General features: G+C 46.4%; 1 protein-coding gene across 1 annotated transcript in view; it reads right to left on the minus strand.

Moving 5' to 3' along the window:
* Positions 1 to 18,734, minus strand: part of nup214 (nucleoporin 214) — an 88,929-nt gene that overhangs the window by 5,797 nt on the left and 64,398 nt on the right. The window contains exons 34-35 of the mRNA XM_056290507.1: positions 5,282 to 5,433; positions 433 to 466 (exon numbers count right to left, since the gene is read on the minus strand). Coding sequence (XP_056146482.1) covers positions 433 to 466; positions 5,282 to 5,433 — 186 coding nt within the window. The remainder of the gene's footprint in view (positions 1 to 432; positions 467 to 5,281; positions 5,434 to 18,734) is intronic.

The raw sequence follows: 18,734 nt of genomic DNA on the forward strand, positions 1-18,734 counted from the left end.
TCACATTCCATTGCAATACACCCTGAGGGATACTAGCTGCCATGTGACACACATAAAAGGGAAAAGAAAGGACCCATGAGAGTAGCAGAAATGTAGGACCAAGGGAAGAGAGAAAATGAGGTAGGAGACAGGATGGGAAGAAAAAGTAAAAATATGGTTATGGGGCATAAGATCGGACAAAAGTGAGGTTTTAGCAGAACAAAGATGGAAAAGAGGAAGCAAGAAAATTAGTCATGGGAGCATGAAGACAGCAGATGGTGAATGACGCTTTACAAAGGGCTATGCAATAGGAGAAAAAGGTACAATTCAGAGGGGTTCACACTCAACAGCTTCTATTGCCACCATGGAAGTAAAAGTATGATTATAATTTACCAAGACACTTAAAGAAAGCATTGCAAGAACACAAGAACCCTCTAAATCACTTATACTCACTGATTTGTTGACCCAAAGGTGCCTCCTGTGAATGCTACAAGACAGAAAAGAATAATTAGAGACCAATAATAAAAGACCATCAACTGCTTCCCACCACTCCACCCTCAATACCTGCATAACTGACATTCCAACACGGATGTTAAAAAACTTTCTGAAACTCAATGGCAAGAAATCTGAAATCTTAATCAGTGGATGGCTAAGACTATCTCCGGCTCTGTCCAAGATTTCCCCTAAACACTGAAGACTCCATTGTCCACCCAAGTCCGCAACCTAGGTGTTTTCCTCAACCCCCACCCCGTCAATCCTGTCCAATGTCCATCAGATCACTAAAACTGCCCTATTCCAGCTGTGTAACAATGCCTGCCTCTGACCTTCATTATCACCTACTATTGCTGAATCATCCGTTCATGCATTCACAACATTAGCATCAGAATACTTTATTAATACCCGAGGGGAAATTGGGTCCTATTACAGGCACTCATGCATTAGTAAAGAAAAAATAACAAGATACAAGAACATAGAAATAAACAGAAATAAGAAAATAGAAATAAACAGAAATAGAAGATAACATAAGAAAGAGAAACAAGAACAAAATAGGCAAACATATATGCTGGAGCATGGTATGTGCACCATGCTCCAGCACACAACACCCTATCCATACTTAACCACTGCAGCATGAAAGAAACAGCACTAACAAACACCCAACAGGGTAAAATAAGTCGAAGGGCCAGTCTAATGACTATTGACTCAGAGTGTCTGACACTCTGAGGGAGGAGTTGTAAAGTTTGATGGCCATAGGCAGGAATGATCTCCTGTGGCGCTCTGTAGTGCTTTTTGGCAGAATGAGTCTATCACTAAAAGTACTCGTGTGTCAGACCAGCACATCATGGAGTGGGTGGGAGACATTGTCCACGATGACACATAACTTCAACAGCGTCCTCCTCTCAGAAACCGCCGCCAGAGAGTCCAGCTCCACCCCCACAATGTCACTGGCCTTGCAGATCAGTTTATTGAGTCTGTTTGCATCTGCTACCCTCAACCTGCTGCCCCAACACACAACAGCAAACAGGAGAGCACTGGTCACCACAGACTCATACCATATCCTAAGCATTGTCTGGCAGATGTTGAAGGACCCCAGCCTCCTCAATAAGTAGAGATGGCTCTGTCCCTAACATCTAGACTTGACTACTGCAACAATACTCTCGATGGTATCTCCACAAAATACTCAAGCTTCCGGAGCTAGAAAACTCTGCTGTTTGCCTCTTCACAAGATGAGACCACATCAGTCCTGTCCTCAAACAGCCCAGTCAAACAGCAGATTCACTACAACAATCGTGCTTACCACCTACAAGGCCCTCAACAACCTAGCTCCCTCCTACATCACTGATCTCGTTCACCGGAATACTCCCTACAGTTACCTTAGGTCTACCAACACCAGCCTCATGCAAATTACCAGGACCAAGTGTTGAACTTGGGAAGATGGTCTCTTTGGTCACTGCCCCCTTCTTTGTAGAACACTCTTCCAAATCATATCAAAGAAGCTCCTACCTTGACATCATCCAAAATGCCCCTGAAAACTGACCTCTTTAAGACTTGCCTAATCCCAATTGATCAATTCTCCCCCCATTCAATTTTTTGTTTATATTTTTAAGGATTTTGCTTTACTCATATTTTATTAAAGTGTGGTTTTATTTCACATATTTATTTTCCATCCGGTTTCCAAGCTGCTTATCCCAATTAGGGTCACAGGACGATGGAGCCTATCCCAGCATTAATTGGGCGGAAGACGGGGAAACACCCTGGACAAGTCGCCAGTCTATCTCAGGGCAGACACATTCACACCTAGGGACAATTTAGTATGGCCGATTCACCTGACCTACATGTCTACATTTATTTTATTTTATCTATTTTAATAATAAATGGGAATCCATTCTCAACAAATGCTCTATGGATAGATACTGCTTCTGAATGAGGATGGCAAAGCACAAAGGGAGAAACTGCAAACAAAGATTGAAGAAATCAGAGCTTCACTCCCTATGTCATCAGAACAGTTGGCATCGTTCTACCACAAACTCAATGACAACCTGTGAAAACTGGAAACTACTATCAGTTGAATTTGGAATTTTTAGCAGATTGCTCTCATGCTGCTAAGCTTGTTCTATTTTAGATTTTGTTTTATGTTTTATGTTTACTGTCATGTTAAGGAGTATGGCTTGTTTCATATGCTAAACATATATTGGGTAAATTATATCTTTCCAGTGATTATATTTAGTGGGAATTATGACTGAGCCTATTAATGATAAGCATAACCAAGAACTGTATGTGAAACTGATTTCATGGAATGGGAGAAGTTTAAATGGTCCTATCAAAAAGTTGAAAATCTTCTAACAAATTAAGCTTCACAAGGCTGACATTGTTTTCCTCCAGGAAACTCACCTTAAATTAAGCGATCACACAGGGCTGAGGTGGCTGTGGGTTGGACAGGTATTGCATTCAATATTTAATTCAAAAGCCAGAGGACAAGCTATTTTGATTGCTTTTCTTTTTTTTCTTTTTTTTTGGGGGGGGGGGGCGGTCCCTTCCTTTTCCTGCCCAATTGTATCTGGCCAATTACCCCATTCTTCCGAGCCATCCCAGGGCTGCAGACTACCACATGCCTCCTCCAATACACGTGGAGTCACCAGTTGCCTCTTTTCACCTGACAGTGAGGAGTTTCACCAGGGGGATGTAGCGCATGGGAGGATCACACTATTCCCCCCAGTTCCCCCTCCCCTGAACAGGCGCTCCGACCAACCGAAGGAGGCGCTAGCGCAGTGACCAGGACATATACCCACATCTGGTGTCCCACCTGCAGACACAGCCAATTGTGTCTGTAGGGACGCCTGACCAAGCTGGAGGCAACACGGGGATACGAACCGGCAATCCCCGTGTTGCTAGGCAATGGAATAGACCGCTATGCTACACGGATGCCTGCTATTTGGATTTCTAAAAAAACTACAGTTTACATCTGAAAAAATAGCATCTGATCATAATGTCTGTGAATGTTCTCATTCATCCAGGCCATGGTTATCCAAAGGAGTTGAATCAAGTGCAACTGGACTGATCATAATGGGTATTTCATCCTTGTCTCTGGCACTCTTTCATATACCAGTTATATTAATGTGTTTATGCCCCTAATTGTGATGATAAACATTTATGACTACGCTTTTATCTTCCATCCCAAATGTAGATACACATTATTTGATTCTAGGAGGAGACCTAAATTGTGTTATGGACACCGAGCTGGATCGCTCCAGCTCCAAGGTTACCACTCTGTCAAAGATAGCCACAGCACAAACATTATTTATGAGGGACTACGGAGGCTGTGATCCCTGGAGAATTTTACACCCAGATGCTAGAGCTTGCTCATTTTTCTCCCACGTACATCTAACCTACTCAAGGATAGATTTTTTTTATTTTTATAGACAAAGCTTTATTATCATCCGTGCGCTCCTCTTAATATTCAGCAATAATCATATTATACGACTCCTCTTTATTACTTGACCTCAGATTCGACTTTCCATCTGCAACAAATTCACACTGGAGACTCAGTACATCATTACTGTCTAATGATGCATTCTGCACTTCAATAATACAAGCAATTGAGGAATTTATAGGCTTTAACAACACAAGATGAGACTAATCCATCATTACTTTGGGAAACACTAAAAGCTTTTTAAGAGGTAAAATTATCTCCCACTCTGTTTACTGCAACGGGCAACGTCGAAAGACACAGAAGGACATAATTGATAAAACATCTGATATTGATAGGCACTATGCAATAAATCCCACTCCTGATCTGTACCAACAAAAAGTCAGCATATGTGACAGCATTAGGGAAATGAACGCTGGCAAAACACCCAGGACCAGATGGGTTTAACAGTCTTATAAAAAAATCTCAAAGCAATTAGCTCCATTACTACTAGATATGTTTAATTATTCCATTTCCACAGCAACTCTGCATAAAACTTTAACTGAAGTCTCGACCTTTGTCATTCTTTAAAAAGATAAGAGTCCTGCAGAATGCAGCTCCTATAGACCTATTTCACTTTTGAATACTGATGTTAAAATACTGGCAAAAGTCTTGGCAAGATGATGACGTCAACTTCTTGTTTCATATCATTTTATAAACTCTGTTCCACTTTGCTGACTGTTCTTATAGCATATCTTTTTTTTAATCGCACTGTGCGCTCCATTTTTATTGTACCTTGCAGCTTTTTTTTTATCTACCCCCCCCTTTTTTTTCTCCTCAATTGTACTTGGCAAATTACTCCACTCTCCAAGCTGCCCCGGTCGCTGCTCCACCCCCTCTGCCGATTCGGAGAGGGCTGCAGACTACCACATGCCTCCTCCGATACATGTGGAGTTGCCAGCTGCTTCTTTTCACCTGACAGTGAGGAGTTTCACCAGGGGGATGTAGCACGCTATTCCCCCCAGTTCCCTCTCCCCCATGAACAGGTGTCCTCACCAACCAGAGGAGGCGCTAGTGCAGTGACCAGGACACATACCCACATCCAGCTTCCCACCTGCAGACACGGCCAATTGTGTCTGTAAGGACGCCTGACCAAGGGGAAGGTAACACGGGGATTCGAACCAGCGATCCTTGTGTCGGCAGGCAATGGAATAGACCGCTATGCTACCCAGACGCCCTGGTTCGTTAAAAAAAAAAAGTTTGACGCACTTGTGCAAAGCATATTGTATTACAGTCATTTGTAATACTACTAAATAGTGCAAAAATACACTAACAATGATGGTATGTAATTAAACACTAGTCAATATGATAACAATTAAACAACTTTCAAGCACTCACCTCCTTGAGGCTGTTGTACAAAGCCAGTTGGTTGTCCGAAACCACTGGGCTGAGCCCCAAAACCAGAGCCTTGCTGGGCCAAGCTCCCAAAGGAGGGAGTACTCTGGTTGGCCATGGAGCCGAACGATGGGGGGCTGGAGGGAGAGGCAAACCTGCAGAAGATGCAGATACAGCTATGGGTTTCAATATTGACTTGCCATCTATGATATAATGCTGTACATCTTAAGGGCAAGAAATGTTCAGCCATACTTGTTGCTGTGTGACTAAAAAACATTCATTCACGTTCAACATCTCACTATAAGCAAACTACAAAAGACAGTAAGTAAGGAAACAGTGTGAAGAAAATATGAATATATGTAGCATCTTGTATTAAGTTGAATAATCATAATTTGTGTTATTACTCTTTCTCTTACTATGCACTAACATGAGGAGTGAGTGGGCCCTGCACTCAGAGATGAGGTATGGGAGTAAAAATGTGGCGGTCTGTAAACATAGTGGGCCCTGGCAAGGAGAGATGATAAGCTCTGAAGGTCTGGGACATGGAAGACCTTGGATGAGAACGGATATGACATCTAGCCACCCTGAGCCACCTTGTTTGTTGTTTCAATATATGTTTGCTAAAATGTAGACTATGGCAGATGGTCTCATGAATACAGTATACAAACCCTACACAGACCTATGTTTTCAGAACTAGGCTAAGAACTTATTATAATTTGTTGGTCTACTCGACCCTGAAGTAGTTATTCCTCTGGGTTTAGCAAACCCTTAGAATGGATTAAAAAAGTAATTTCTACAACAACAGCCTCTGCTCGGATATCATCAAAGCCCATTTGATCAGAGGCCTGTAGCCATGACATCTGATTTAAATACCACTACTGGAAAAGGCTCAAAACTGTCAACACTATCATTCCACTGCCTGGGAGGCAGATCTTTATTTTGGAAAACAGCGATTTCGGATTCTACATTAAAACTAAGTTATTGTGAGTAGCAAGTATGGAGCTTAACGAAGACAAGACAGTCCGATAATGACAATGTAAAATGTTTAAGAATTACAAAACAAGAACAAAAAAGGTGGGCCAGCAACCACGACAGCTCCGAAGAGTAGGGTAATTGGCCGGATACAATTGGGGAAGAAGGGGGAGGTGTCTTTCAGGGCTTTTGGAACGATTTTCGGGAGTTGAATATAAAATCGAATAGTAAAATCATTAACACTAACTGAATGCTGAAATCACTATTTGAACGAGATTTTTTTTTTATAAATGTGTTAGCTAACGTTGGCAAATCTCACCTTTCTTGCCACTCATGTCAAAATGGTTACCCTAGATTTGCGAAACTCTCACATACTCACACATGCATACTTGATTCAGCATAGGGGCGCATCACAAGCTTTAGTTTAAGGTTTGAGTTAGGTTGAGGTTAGGATAAAAATCTACAAATAACCATTCCTAACCATTCCCCAAATGGTCGGGTGGGACCTTGATAACTGGAGAAACCCCCAAGTTCTGGCAGAAGGAATCCGTCTGGGTAGAGAGGCCTCTTACGAATCAGTGTTCATGGATGCCTCTCTGGTCGAGGGAGAACCTGCCTGGGACAGTCAGTAGGTGGAAAGTGGTCTCTAGAGGAAAATCGCCACATCAACCTACTGGAAATGACAGTATTTTTTTTTAGGTCCTGCTGCATTTCCTTCTGCTCCTAAAAGGCAAGGATGTGCTAGTTTGGATGGACATCTGGACAGTGGTGAGGGGTGATAGCAACGTCTGGTAGCCTGTATCTCTGTTCCCCAGTGGGAGTTGCTGGTGGTGCTTGATGCGCTTAGGAGCCATTCAAGCCTATTGGCCATATTTCCTTGAAACTGTTGTTCATCAAGACGATGCTGCTGCTTACTCTGACATCAGCAAAGAAGATGAGTGATTTGTGCATGCAACAGCCAGTGCATTGATGTCACAGCAGGCGTGTCGTCATCGGACTTCGTCCTCAACCCTACAGAGCTTGTTAAAGGGTAAAACTTGTGTGAGATAGAACAATGTTTACGCACTGTAACCCTAGTTATATGAACACAGGTGGAGCCCTCTAACCTGCTGTCCTGCCGCTACACTTGGTGCTGAAGCTCAGTGGATGCAGGATAATGGGATATAGCACTTTTTATAAGGTCAGTAAGAGGGAATGCACTCCTTGGTGGCTCATCCATGATTAACTGAGCTGGTTTATGCAAATAATCAGTGTTTAAAGCCCCTAAGGGGAGTGGACAAGCCTCTAGAGCCCGTTAGAGGGCTCCGCCGATGTTCATAGAACGAGGGTTACAGTGCGTAACCATCTTTACAGTTCAAGGCCAAGATAAGTGATATAAACATCAGAGATGCTTTGCTATAAGCAGAAACTGCAGGAGCTACTTAAGATGTTGCAAGTTATTCCTCTTGATGGTATTCCTTGGTGGCTGGGTGGTCAGAGAATTCACACTGTGATGAACCCTTCTGCCTCTTCAAGAGGTATCTCAGGGTCACAAGCATTTCGCCCCTTAGCCTGTACACCTCACCTGAGTGGGGCAGCAAAAACCAAATTAGCCTTCACCTGCAGAAGGGTTCCAACTGTGGGCACTCATCAACCACAACCATCTTGAGCTAGTCTCAGTTGCCATGGCTATCTCCCGAATGCCTTGCTTAAGTTTTTTTTCAGTTCCAAACCCATCTTCTGTAGGAAATAGCGCACTGATGTTGCTGGAAAACAGTGGCTGCCGACTTCGATGGGAAATAAGGTTGTGTACCATCCTTTGACAAGAGCCTCATTGATCAAATCCTGGTACTTGACTTTCTTCTGTTGGTGAGAGATGGCTAGTTCGTGCTCCCAGGGCACTGTGAGTTCAGCTACTAAGATGGTTTTTGTGCTCTTGGATAGAAGAACCATGTCTGGTTGGAAAGAGGTTACTGTTACCTCTTCTGGAAAGACAAGCCTCTTCACCAGGTCCACTTGCATTTCCCAATCGGAGGCTTGATGCAAAATGGAGCATATGTTCTTGGCAGTTGTTCTTGTACAAGGAGCCTTATCTCCTTCCCTTTGAAAATTGACAACTTCAGATGGTAATGCCTGGTAATTGTTACAGTTCGAGGCTACACTAACATTATCCTTGCTTAGCAGTGGTGGCTATTTGTACAGGTGTTGCATGTAAATGTATATGTGGCTTGTGTATTCAGCCTAAACACACACTTAACACATAGCCTGTGAAATGGTTGACATGATCTCCAGTAAAACAACCAGACTCAGTCAGTTTAGATGGTGAGTTAAGAGAACTGTGATAGCAAGGTTATAGGTTTTAGTCTTGTTTGGAGCTATTTACTTTGAAAACAAACAAAATGTAGCTACTGTCACCAATGGGTTGCTTCATTCAACATCTAATGTTAAAAGAAACCTTGCTGTTAGGGTTTGTGGAAGACCCCAAGCGCACGACACCAGGCAGAGATAGAGTTCGCCGAAACTGGCGTACTTTATTAATAGTTCATACAAAGGTCAACACGGAAGGACAAGGAGCAACTTAGGAAACAGAAAGCCCAAAATGAACCGAAATGTCCCTTTAAGGTCCAACGAGAAAACATGCACGGCAACGAAAAGTGCCCAGTAATCCACTTTGTGGGTAGTCCCCAACAAACAGAGAAAGTACAAGAAAACTCACGGGTAACCCACTTTACGGGTAGTCCCCAACAAACAGAGAAAGTACAAGGAAACTCACGGGTAATCCACTTTGGGGATGCGGCAGTGTGATTCCACAGGGAAAAACTCCACAGAGAAAATAGTAAATCCACGGGGCTGAGATAAACTCGGAGAGAATACACAGAGAATGAAGAGTAACCACTTCAACAAGGAGGTTACGGCACAAACTGACAATGAGCTCTGGGAGACCAGCAAACTTAAGCCCAGCCCTGACGAGCTGATTGGATGCAGGCGCGGGATGGGCGAGCCGTAACAGTACCCCCCCCCCTCTACGGGAGCCACCAGGCGACTTGCCAGGCTTGTCGGGATGGGAACGATGAAACTCAGTGAGCAGCCCAGGGTCCAGGATGAGCTGGCGGGAGACCCAGCTACGTTCCTCCGGACTGTAGCCTTCCCAGTCCACCAAATACTGGAACCCCCGTCCTCGGCGCCGGACGTCCATCAGCCGGCGGACCTTCCACTGGGGGTGCCCCTCCACGATCTCAGGGGGAGGCAGAGCTGGGGCCGGAGGCATCAGAGGACTGTGGGAGACAGGCTTAACCCGAGACACATGAAAAACAGGATGGATCTTCATGGAAGCCGGAAGCTTCAGACTCACCGCCGCGGGACTGAGCACCTTCCTGATCTCAAAGGGCCCGACGAACCGGGGGTTCAGCTTCTTCGCAGTGGACTGAAGCGGGAGGTCCTTCGAGGACAGCCACACCCTTTGGACTGGTTGGTACGTAGGCGCTGGGGACCGACATCGGTTGGATCTCCGACTGGCGCGCTCAGCTGCCCGCAGCAAAGTAGCTCTGGTCACCTCCCAGACGCGATGACACCGGTTCAGATGGGCCTGCACGGAGGGAACTGCCACTTCTGACTCCTGAGCAGCAAAGAGAGGCGGCTGGTAGCCCAGGGACACCTCAAAAGGTGACAGGCCGGTGGCAGAGCTGACCAGGGAGTTGATGGCATACTCGACCCAGGGGAGGAACCGGCTCCAGGAGCTGGGCTTCTTGGTGGCAACGCACCGGAGGGCAGACTCTATGCTCTGGTTCATCCTCTCCGTCTGCCCGTTAGTCTGTGGGTGATATCCAGAGGAGAGACTAACAGAGGCACCCAACCCCTTACAAAAGGCCTGCCATACCTGGGAGACGAACTGGGGCCCTCGGTCCGAGACGACGTCCAGGCTCGTGGCTCGTCAGGAGGTCCGCCGTCTCAGAAGCCGATGGGAGTTTGGGGAGGGCCACCAGGTGCACGCCCTTACTGAAGCGGTCCACCACTGTCAGGATCACAGTGTTACCCTGGGAGGAAGGCAGTCCGGAGAAGAAATCCAACGCCACATGGGACCAGGGCCAGCTTGGAGTTGGGAGGGGCTGCAGCAGACCCGCGGGTGCCTGGTGAGAGGCCTTGCTGCGAGCACAGACGGAGCAGGCCTTTACGAAGTCCCTGACGTCGTTCTTCATGCTGGGCCACGAGAAACACCGAGCCAGGAAGGTGAAGGTGCGGTGGACACCCGGGTGGCAAGCAAACTGACTGGCATGGCCCCACTGAAGAACCCGGGACCGGATTGAGTCCAGGACGAACATACGGCGTGGAGGAACATGGCTCGGGGTGGGATGGGAGCGCAACGCCTGCTTGACCACGGTCTCGATGCCCCAGGTAACCATGCCCACCACCCTGGCCTCAGGAAGGATGGGAGCCGGCTCCTCTGTAGCTGGCTCCCTCCTCGGGTGTTGTCGGGACAGGGAGTCTGCCTTCGTGTTGCGGGACCCGGGGCGATAAGTCAGCGTGAAGTCAAACCGACTGAGGAAGCTGGCCCACCGTGCCTGCCGACCATTGAGACGCTTGGTTGCTCGGACGAACATCAAGTGTTTATGATCCGTCCAGATGGTGAACGGCTGTTGCGCCCCCTCCAGCCAATGGCGCCACTCCTCCAGAGCAGCCACCACTGCCAGCAGCTCCCGGTTCCCGACATCGTAGTTCTCCTTGGCGGGGAGGAACCGCCAAGAGAAGAAGGCGCATGGATGGACCTTCTGGTCAGACGCTGACCGCTGGGAGAGGACAGCCCCCAACCTGGTGTCCGAAGCGTCCACCTCCATGATGAATTGCCTCTTGGGGTCGGGGTGGAGCAGGACCGGGGCGCCGGTGAACCTCTCCTTGAGGGACTGGAACGCAGAGCGGGCAGCCGGGGACCAGATGAACGGCTGGGAAGGGGAGGTCAGCCTGGTGAGAGGTTCTGCCACGCGGCTGTAGTTCCTGATGAACCTCCTATAGAAGTTCGCAAACCCGAGGAAGCTCTGTAATTCCTTCCGGGATGTGGGATCGGGCCAGTCCACCACAGCCTGGATCTTGCGGGGGTCGGCCCGGGTCTGTCCCCTCTCAACGACAAAGCCCAGGTAGTCAACGGAAGGGGAATGGAACCGGCACTTCTCTGCCTTGACGAAGAGCTGGTTCCGGAGGAGACGTTCGAGTACCTGGCGGACATGCTGGACATGTTCCTTGAGGGTCCTGGAGAAGATGAGGATGTCATCGAGGTAGATCACAACGAACTCATCGAGCATGTCGCAGAGAATGTCATTCACGAGAGCCTGGAATACTGCCGGGGCGTTGGTGATGCTGAACGGCATGACCAGGTACTCATAATGACCCCAGGGCATCTTAAAGGCTGTCTTCCACTCGTCCCCCTTCCGGATCTGGACCAGATGATAGGCACACCGGAGGTCCAGCTTAGTGAAGACAGTAGCCTGGGTGAGGGGCTCAAGGGTGGAACTCATGAGGGGAAGGGCATACTTGCTCTTGAGGGTTATCTCATTGAGTTGGCGATAGTCAATGCAGGGTCGGAGGCCCCCGTCCTTCTTCTTCACGAAAAAGAATCCAGCTACCATCTGGGAGGACGAGGGCTTAATGAGCCCCGCTGCCAAGGACTCAGAGATGTACTCGTCCATCGCAGCCTTCTCGGGGATGGTCAGACTGTACAGAAAACTGCTGGGAAGGGGTGCCCCAGAGCGGAGGTCGATAGCACAGTCATAAGGCCGATGAGGAGGAAGAAATTGAGCTCGGGTCTTGCTGAAGACCTCCCCTAGATCATGGTACTCAGGGGGAAAAGAGGAGAGGTTGGGAGGAGGGGCACTAGGGGCACCTTGGGGGGACGGGCCGGGAGCAGCCTGGAGACATTGGGCATGACAGGAGGAGCTCCACTCCATGATGGTACAGGAGGCCCAGGCGATGTGTGGCTCATGCTGCATGAACCAGGGGCGCCCTAGGATCACAGGGACTAATGGGGACTGGATGATGAAGAAACAAAGTCTCTCCACATGGTTCCCTGCTATGGTGAGAGAGACAGGGTGGGTACATTGGGTGACGCTGGCCAGGCAGCGCTCGTCCAGCGCGAAGGCCTCCATGGGCTTCTCCAGCGTCTCTAGCGGGATGTTGGCCTGGGCAGCAAACTCTGAGTCCAGGAAACACTCATCAGCTCCCGAGTCGAGGAGTGCACCCACCATGAGCCGCTGGTCAGCCCAGGCCAGGTTAACGCTAACCAGATGGTTCTGTGGGGCAGGACGGCGGGAACAGGAAAGGCGGCTCACTAGGATCTCCCGGGATCCCAGTGAGCCTAGTCTTTTGGCCGAGTGGGGCAACTGCTGATCAGATGTCCCTTCTGGCCGCAGTAGAGGCATTGGCCCACCTTGAACCGGGCCTCCCGTTCGGCTGGACTAAGGCACGTGTGCCCCAGCTGCATAGGATGCGGAGGGAGAAACGGCCACAGGGAACGTGGGGTGAGCAGGAGTAGGGGTCCTGTCAGGAGTGCTGGATGACTGGGGGATGGACGGGGATCCACGCAGGGCTCGCTCGCGCCTCCTCTCCCAGAGGCGTCCATCGATGCGGATGGCAAGCTTGATCAGGTCATCGAGGGAGGTGGGCTCCTCCCGGGTGGCTAACTGGTCCTTGACAGCCTCGCTGAGACCTCTCCGGAAGGTGACCCGAAATGACTGGTCGTTCCAGCTGCTCTCAGCTGCGGCCAGCCTGAACTCCACTGAGTAGTCCGTGACACTGCCACTGCCCTGCTGGATATTGCTCAGCCGAGCACCAGAGTCCTGGCCACAGACTGGATGGTGGAATACCTTCCGTAGTTCCGCCACAAAGTCCCCGTAGGTGAGGCAGAAACCGGCCCTCATGGACCAGGAAGCAGTGGCCCACTGAGCTGCTCGGCCTGTGAGCAGGTTGGACACGTAAGCGACACGGGCAGCATCAGACGTGAACATACTAGGTTGGTGCATGAAGACCAGCTCACACTGCATGAAGAACGTGGCACAGGTCTTGAAGTTGCCATCAAATGGTCGTGGACTGGAGAGGCAGGGCTCCCGGGGAACCGGGTTGAGCCCCACAGGGTTAACTGGGGCAGCGGGCCCAGGGGGCGGGTTACCCACGACTCCAGGAGCAGGCTGGCCCGGCGGCTGGGTGGCGAGAGCCACCGTGATGGTCTGCAACTGCCGCAGGATCTCTGCTTGTTGGCTCGCAAACGCTGCCTGCTGGCCTGTTAGTTTATCCACAGAGGCTTGGAGGGACTGGACCCGAGTCTGGAGATCCCATCTTAATATAAGTCACATTAACTGCAGTCATTATTTTGTAAATGGAATAGTACTGGAATGCTACAATGAAGCAAATCAACAGAAAGAATAGATTTATTCGGCAATAGTCCCAAGAATTTTTGTAAACAGGTGAATGCAACCTAAGAATTAAGAGACAAGCTCATATCACAGTGGAAATATAACAGTTTTTTTTTAAAGCAGGGAGCATATATGGTGGGCTTAGCTTCAAAGTCTGTCTTTATTGCCCCTAAGATGGAGAAAGTATGGGAGTTGGAAGCGGTGTGGCTGGAGCCCTTCAGGGTGAAAGGCCCTCTGTCTGGGTTCCTGTATTTCCCCAGACGATGGACCTTTAAGCATTTTGTTAATCAAGGACCAAGTAAAAAGTTTCCCTATCTTCTCCAAGCTACAAAAACTGTGGCTGATACAAAGAAACCTGTCATCTATTTCAAAGCAGCTTGTGAATCGATGAAACAATGGTATAGTAATACTGCTTGTCAGTTCAGTAACCTCAGTTCCACCTATATGTTTATGGGAAAAGATGTGATTCCCATTATACAGTTGCTACCGTTGAGGATGAAGTCAGCTAAAGAAGACAGAAATTTTCATCAGCATGAAAGTGATGCTCATGCAATGTGTAAAGCTTTTAAAGCACTGCATTTATGAACTGCACATTCCTATTAATTCTCTCAATGTACAAGTCATTCCTTGTGTACATGAATAAATTGCAGAAAAGTAATTTAAAAGTAGCTGTCCATGGATTTGATAGTACCATTCATGGACTCGACACTTAAATGTCCTGTCCATTTATGGCAGCACAGCAGTCCTTTATGGTTGAGCCTGCTTCCGCTACTGCCATGTCTTTCATTCCTGTCCATTTATGGCAGCACAGCCGTCCTTTATGGTTGAGCCTGCTTTAGCTACTGCCAAGTCTCTCATTCTAAAGGACACTTGGCTTCAAGCAGTCATGTGATGCATCGAAGCTAGATAGATGCTAGCCCAGGGGCTCTCCAAACAATTTATTTTAAAAACGTTATAAACAGCCAAACCCACTTTTAATTTGGTTGGACAGCTGCAGTATGGCTTTGAGACTCAGGAACAAACAACTAAAGTCAGCTTGTGAGTAAATCCTGACATCTGCAGAAAAACTTATCAGGACTGGTGACCAAGAAGCTCACATAATGGCGGTGGCACAGGAACACTTGAGCAGCAGACTCACTTACTCTTCAGAGAAAAGAAACGGTAATCAAGCCCTCTCCAATAAACCCGACTCGAAAACCGCAGAAATTAATCAGTCTATCTCTGGACTGAAACCTATGCTTGATAAGTTGAGCTTCCGTGTAGCTGAGGCGGAGCACCGTGTTGGTGCGGCGGAGGACCAGTTGGTGGAACTGGGTTATCATGTTATCAAGTCGAGTAAGGAAAATGTCTTTTTAATGGAGAAAGTTGACCAACTGGAAAACTACAGCCAACGCAACAATATCCATCCATTGTACAAGCCGCTTATCCCAATCAGGGTCATGGGGATGCTGGAGCCTATCCCAGCAGTCATTGGGTGGCAGGCGGGGAGACACCCTGGACAGGCCACCAGTCCATCACAGGGCCGACATATACACACCTTGGGACAATTGAGTATGGCCAACTCACCTGACCCACGTCTTTGGACTGTGGGAGGAAACCCATGGGCACCCGGAGGAAACCCATGCAGACACGGGGAGAACATGGAAACTCCACACAAAGGACGCCCCAGGATAACCCCAAGGCTGGACAACCCCGGGGTTCAAACCCAGGACATTCTTGCTGTTAGGCGACCATGCTAACCACTGCACCACTGACAGACGATCCTATTTTAAAGCATTTGATTAAAATATGGTGTGAGACTCGTGGAAGTCTTGAACTGAAAATGGGATTGTCACCAAAAACACCTTGAGACAAAATGAACTCATGGCCATGACTCTAAACAACAAGATTCTGGAAAATTGGCATCATAAAGGGATCCAGCATTTGGAAGACTTCTATGAAAAAGAACTTCTCATGTTCTCTGAACAACTGAAGAGGAAATACGACTTGTCCAACAAGACATTATTCTGCTAACTGCAGTTAAGACCTTTTCTTAGAACCAACCTGGACCCTGGAATGACTTTACCTGTACTTACTGATGTGAAGAAACTGCTTCATAACGGAAATGTATACAAATGTATTTCTAAAATGTACTCCTTACTGCTGAATGAGGGCCCAAAGCCAGGTCTGCACAAATCTAGAGTGAGATGGGAATCAGATCTAAACATAGCAATTGATGAACAACTCTGATCAGATTTATGTCAAGGCAGTTTGTCAGCTACCGTTAATGCCTGGTATAGACTGGTTTACTATAATTTCCTCTATCTACTGTACCTCAGCCCACAGAAACTACATAAATCCAAACCTGAACTGCCAGAAATGCGCTTCAGATGTGGTATAGAGGTCCACTCCTTCTTGCACTGTACCTGGCTTTGTACAAAGGTGAGGCCCTTTTGGTACGACTTCTGTGACACCTTGACCAAGATCACAGGAGTTACCTTCCCATTAGATCCTAAGATTTACTCAGATTAGATTAGTTTGTTTTATTAGCCACACGACAAAGGCCGCTGGAATTCATTTGTTGGAATTTGTTGTTACTGGGGAATTTCAAAATTGTCAGTATATCCTCAACCAATTCCCAAATTAAACTTATGGAATTCACTTTATGTATGGCCAGGAAAAGCCTAACAGTGACATGGAAATATGATTCCTCTTTCTTCATTGATAGATGGTCTTCGGAAATGAACAGTTGTATTCCTCTTGAAAAAATCACATAAAGTTTTAGAAAAGGATACATCTTTCTGAAAATTTGGCAGACTTACCTATAGTACATAGGCAGATCAGTGACACTGCCATAGGGATAGGATCATTTGATTAGCCAGAAGGCCTCTTTAAAGGATATAACACTGCATTAGTGTTGTGTCTCTGTATTTCACTCTATGCGCTGACTTTTTTTTCCACTGTCTTCTGTTCATAGGAAGGGTAGGAAACTGTTTTTTTTGTTTGTTTTTTTTTGTTTTGGTGTTTTGTGTTCTATGGTTGTTAAAATGGATATGAAAATGAAAAATAAAATATTCCAAAAAAGAATGGAGTAAAATGCAGACAGGTAGACTATATCTGACCTAGATTTATAAGACAAAATGATTGAAAACAATAAGCCAATTGGGGTAGCTACCACTTAAAAGCCCTTGCTGAATTGTATTTGCTGGCAATTCGTTAGGTAAATAAGAAGGGAAGTACAAGGGATGAGAAATGCTCCCAGTGTCATAAGTTAATTTCCATGTGTATCTCCCTTGATGTAAACATGAATATGAGTAGAGAAGGTGTCAGATGGTGCATGTGTATGTGTTTCTGTATGAGGTTTAGGCTTAGGCAGTAATCCCTTCTACAGGACCCGTGCCCAATACAAGACTCTCAAGGGAGAGAGGAGAGAGAATGTACTGAACTGAGGGAGGGGGGAAGAGCAGACCAGTTTAATCTGCCAGTGGCATGACCCCAGAGTGGGATTATGTGAGTGGAATTATCTAGTGCTGTATAGGCCGCCATGGTTTTCAGTCTATAGCCATGCCTATTGGTCCCAGCAAACATTCACATAGTGTTTAATTCCAGGTTAACAGGGAGAAATCATTAGTAAGGAAAGGGTGGGGGTGGGGTTGGGGATAGAGGTTGAATTAATCCTATGTTCTGTAATCTTAAAATGAAGGTTCACCCAACAATAAAGCTGGTTCGCCAGGGATTGGACTGTTGAAATTCTAGTCTTCAAAGGTGCTTTATATTTGGAAATGAAATACCTTTCCAGTTTATATCAAGAGTTTCAATGCAATCACAGAATTTAGATTTATTTTTCAAAAGGTTACCTATCTAAAAATTATGTGGACATATGCTTTACAACTCCGAAAACAAGTAAGAGAAAGGCCAAGAACCCATGCCTCTGGACATCGATTCAAAATGTATGCTAATACTGCAAATGTCCACATTCTTTCATGACTTGCACTGTTGAGAGAGAGGGGTTTGCCTCAGATAAGGCAAGAGAAAAGATAATTGGTATACAAAAGTACCTTCAAATCATTCACTTAACAAATAAGTGAAGTGAGTATATCACATTTTCTTATTTTACATTAAATTTCTGTCAACAGTGATGTTATTGCCCATTTCAGCTTTGCCATTTTCTGCAGTCCTGATTCAACACTATTGGAATCCAATAAATTGAAGCGACTACAGACATAAATGCTGTAAAGCTGGTTAAGTCTGACACCTCTTGACATACACTACATGGTCAAAGTATGTGGACACCTTTTCTAATTAGTTCGTTTGGCTATTTCAGCCCAGCCACACCCACTGCTAATAGCTGCATAGAATCAAGCATACAGCCATGCAATCTTCAAAGACAAACATTGCCATTAGAATGCGACATACTCAAGGCTTAGTGTTTTTGGTTTTTACCGATTTTCACCAAAAAAATACCCAGATTTTTAAACTGATTTTCATCTGGATTTTATGTTTCCATGGATCCAAAAGTTGTTCCTGTTCGTGTGAGGTTATGTAATAGTGTCCTCTTGTGGGGAAACTCGGCATGCTGGATGGTTTTGAAAAATAAAAACCGAAAACGCTGAGCCTTGGTCATACTGAAGAGCTCAGATAACTGCATCGGCTGCAGATGTTCTACCATCCACTAGAGGTCTTACACGTCTCCTTGAGAAAACATCAGCGACAGACCAAGGCGGGAAAATTTCAAAAGCCGCTTTGTTGGAAGTGATCCAGAAGCGATTCAGTGACATTGCATCGGAGTGCCTGTATACAGTTGCTACAATTCTCGATCCAAGGTGAGAAAATGAATAGACCTACTACGTAAATATTTCTGTTATGTAGGCCAAATGACTGATAAAAAATAAGTAGTCTATTGGTAAAAGGGATGTCATGTGTCATTTTCTTAAAATTAATCTCACTTTGCTTTAAAAATAAGGAAAAACACTTGTAAGAGTTGTGTAATTTAATAACATAGGCAATAAAAACACAAATAGCCTAACCTTCAAAAATGCATAAAACAGACCTAATGTTTGCTTTTTTTCTTAATAAAAAGGTATAAAGACTGATATTTCCCAAATGCACTCAAGCCACAGCTACGTGTT

This window comes from Lampris incognitus, chromosome 12 (genome assembly GCF_029633865.1).
Source record: "Lampris incognitus isolate fLamInc1 chromosome 12, fLamInc1.hap2, whole genome shotgun sequence".
Lineage (NCBI taxonomy): Eukaryota > Metazoa > Chordata > Actinopteri > Lampriformes > Lampridae > Lampris > Lampris incognitus.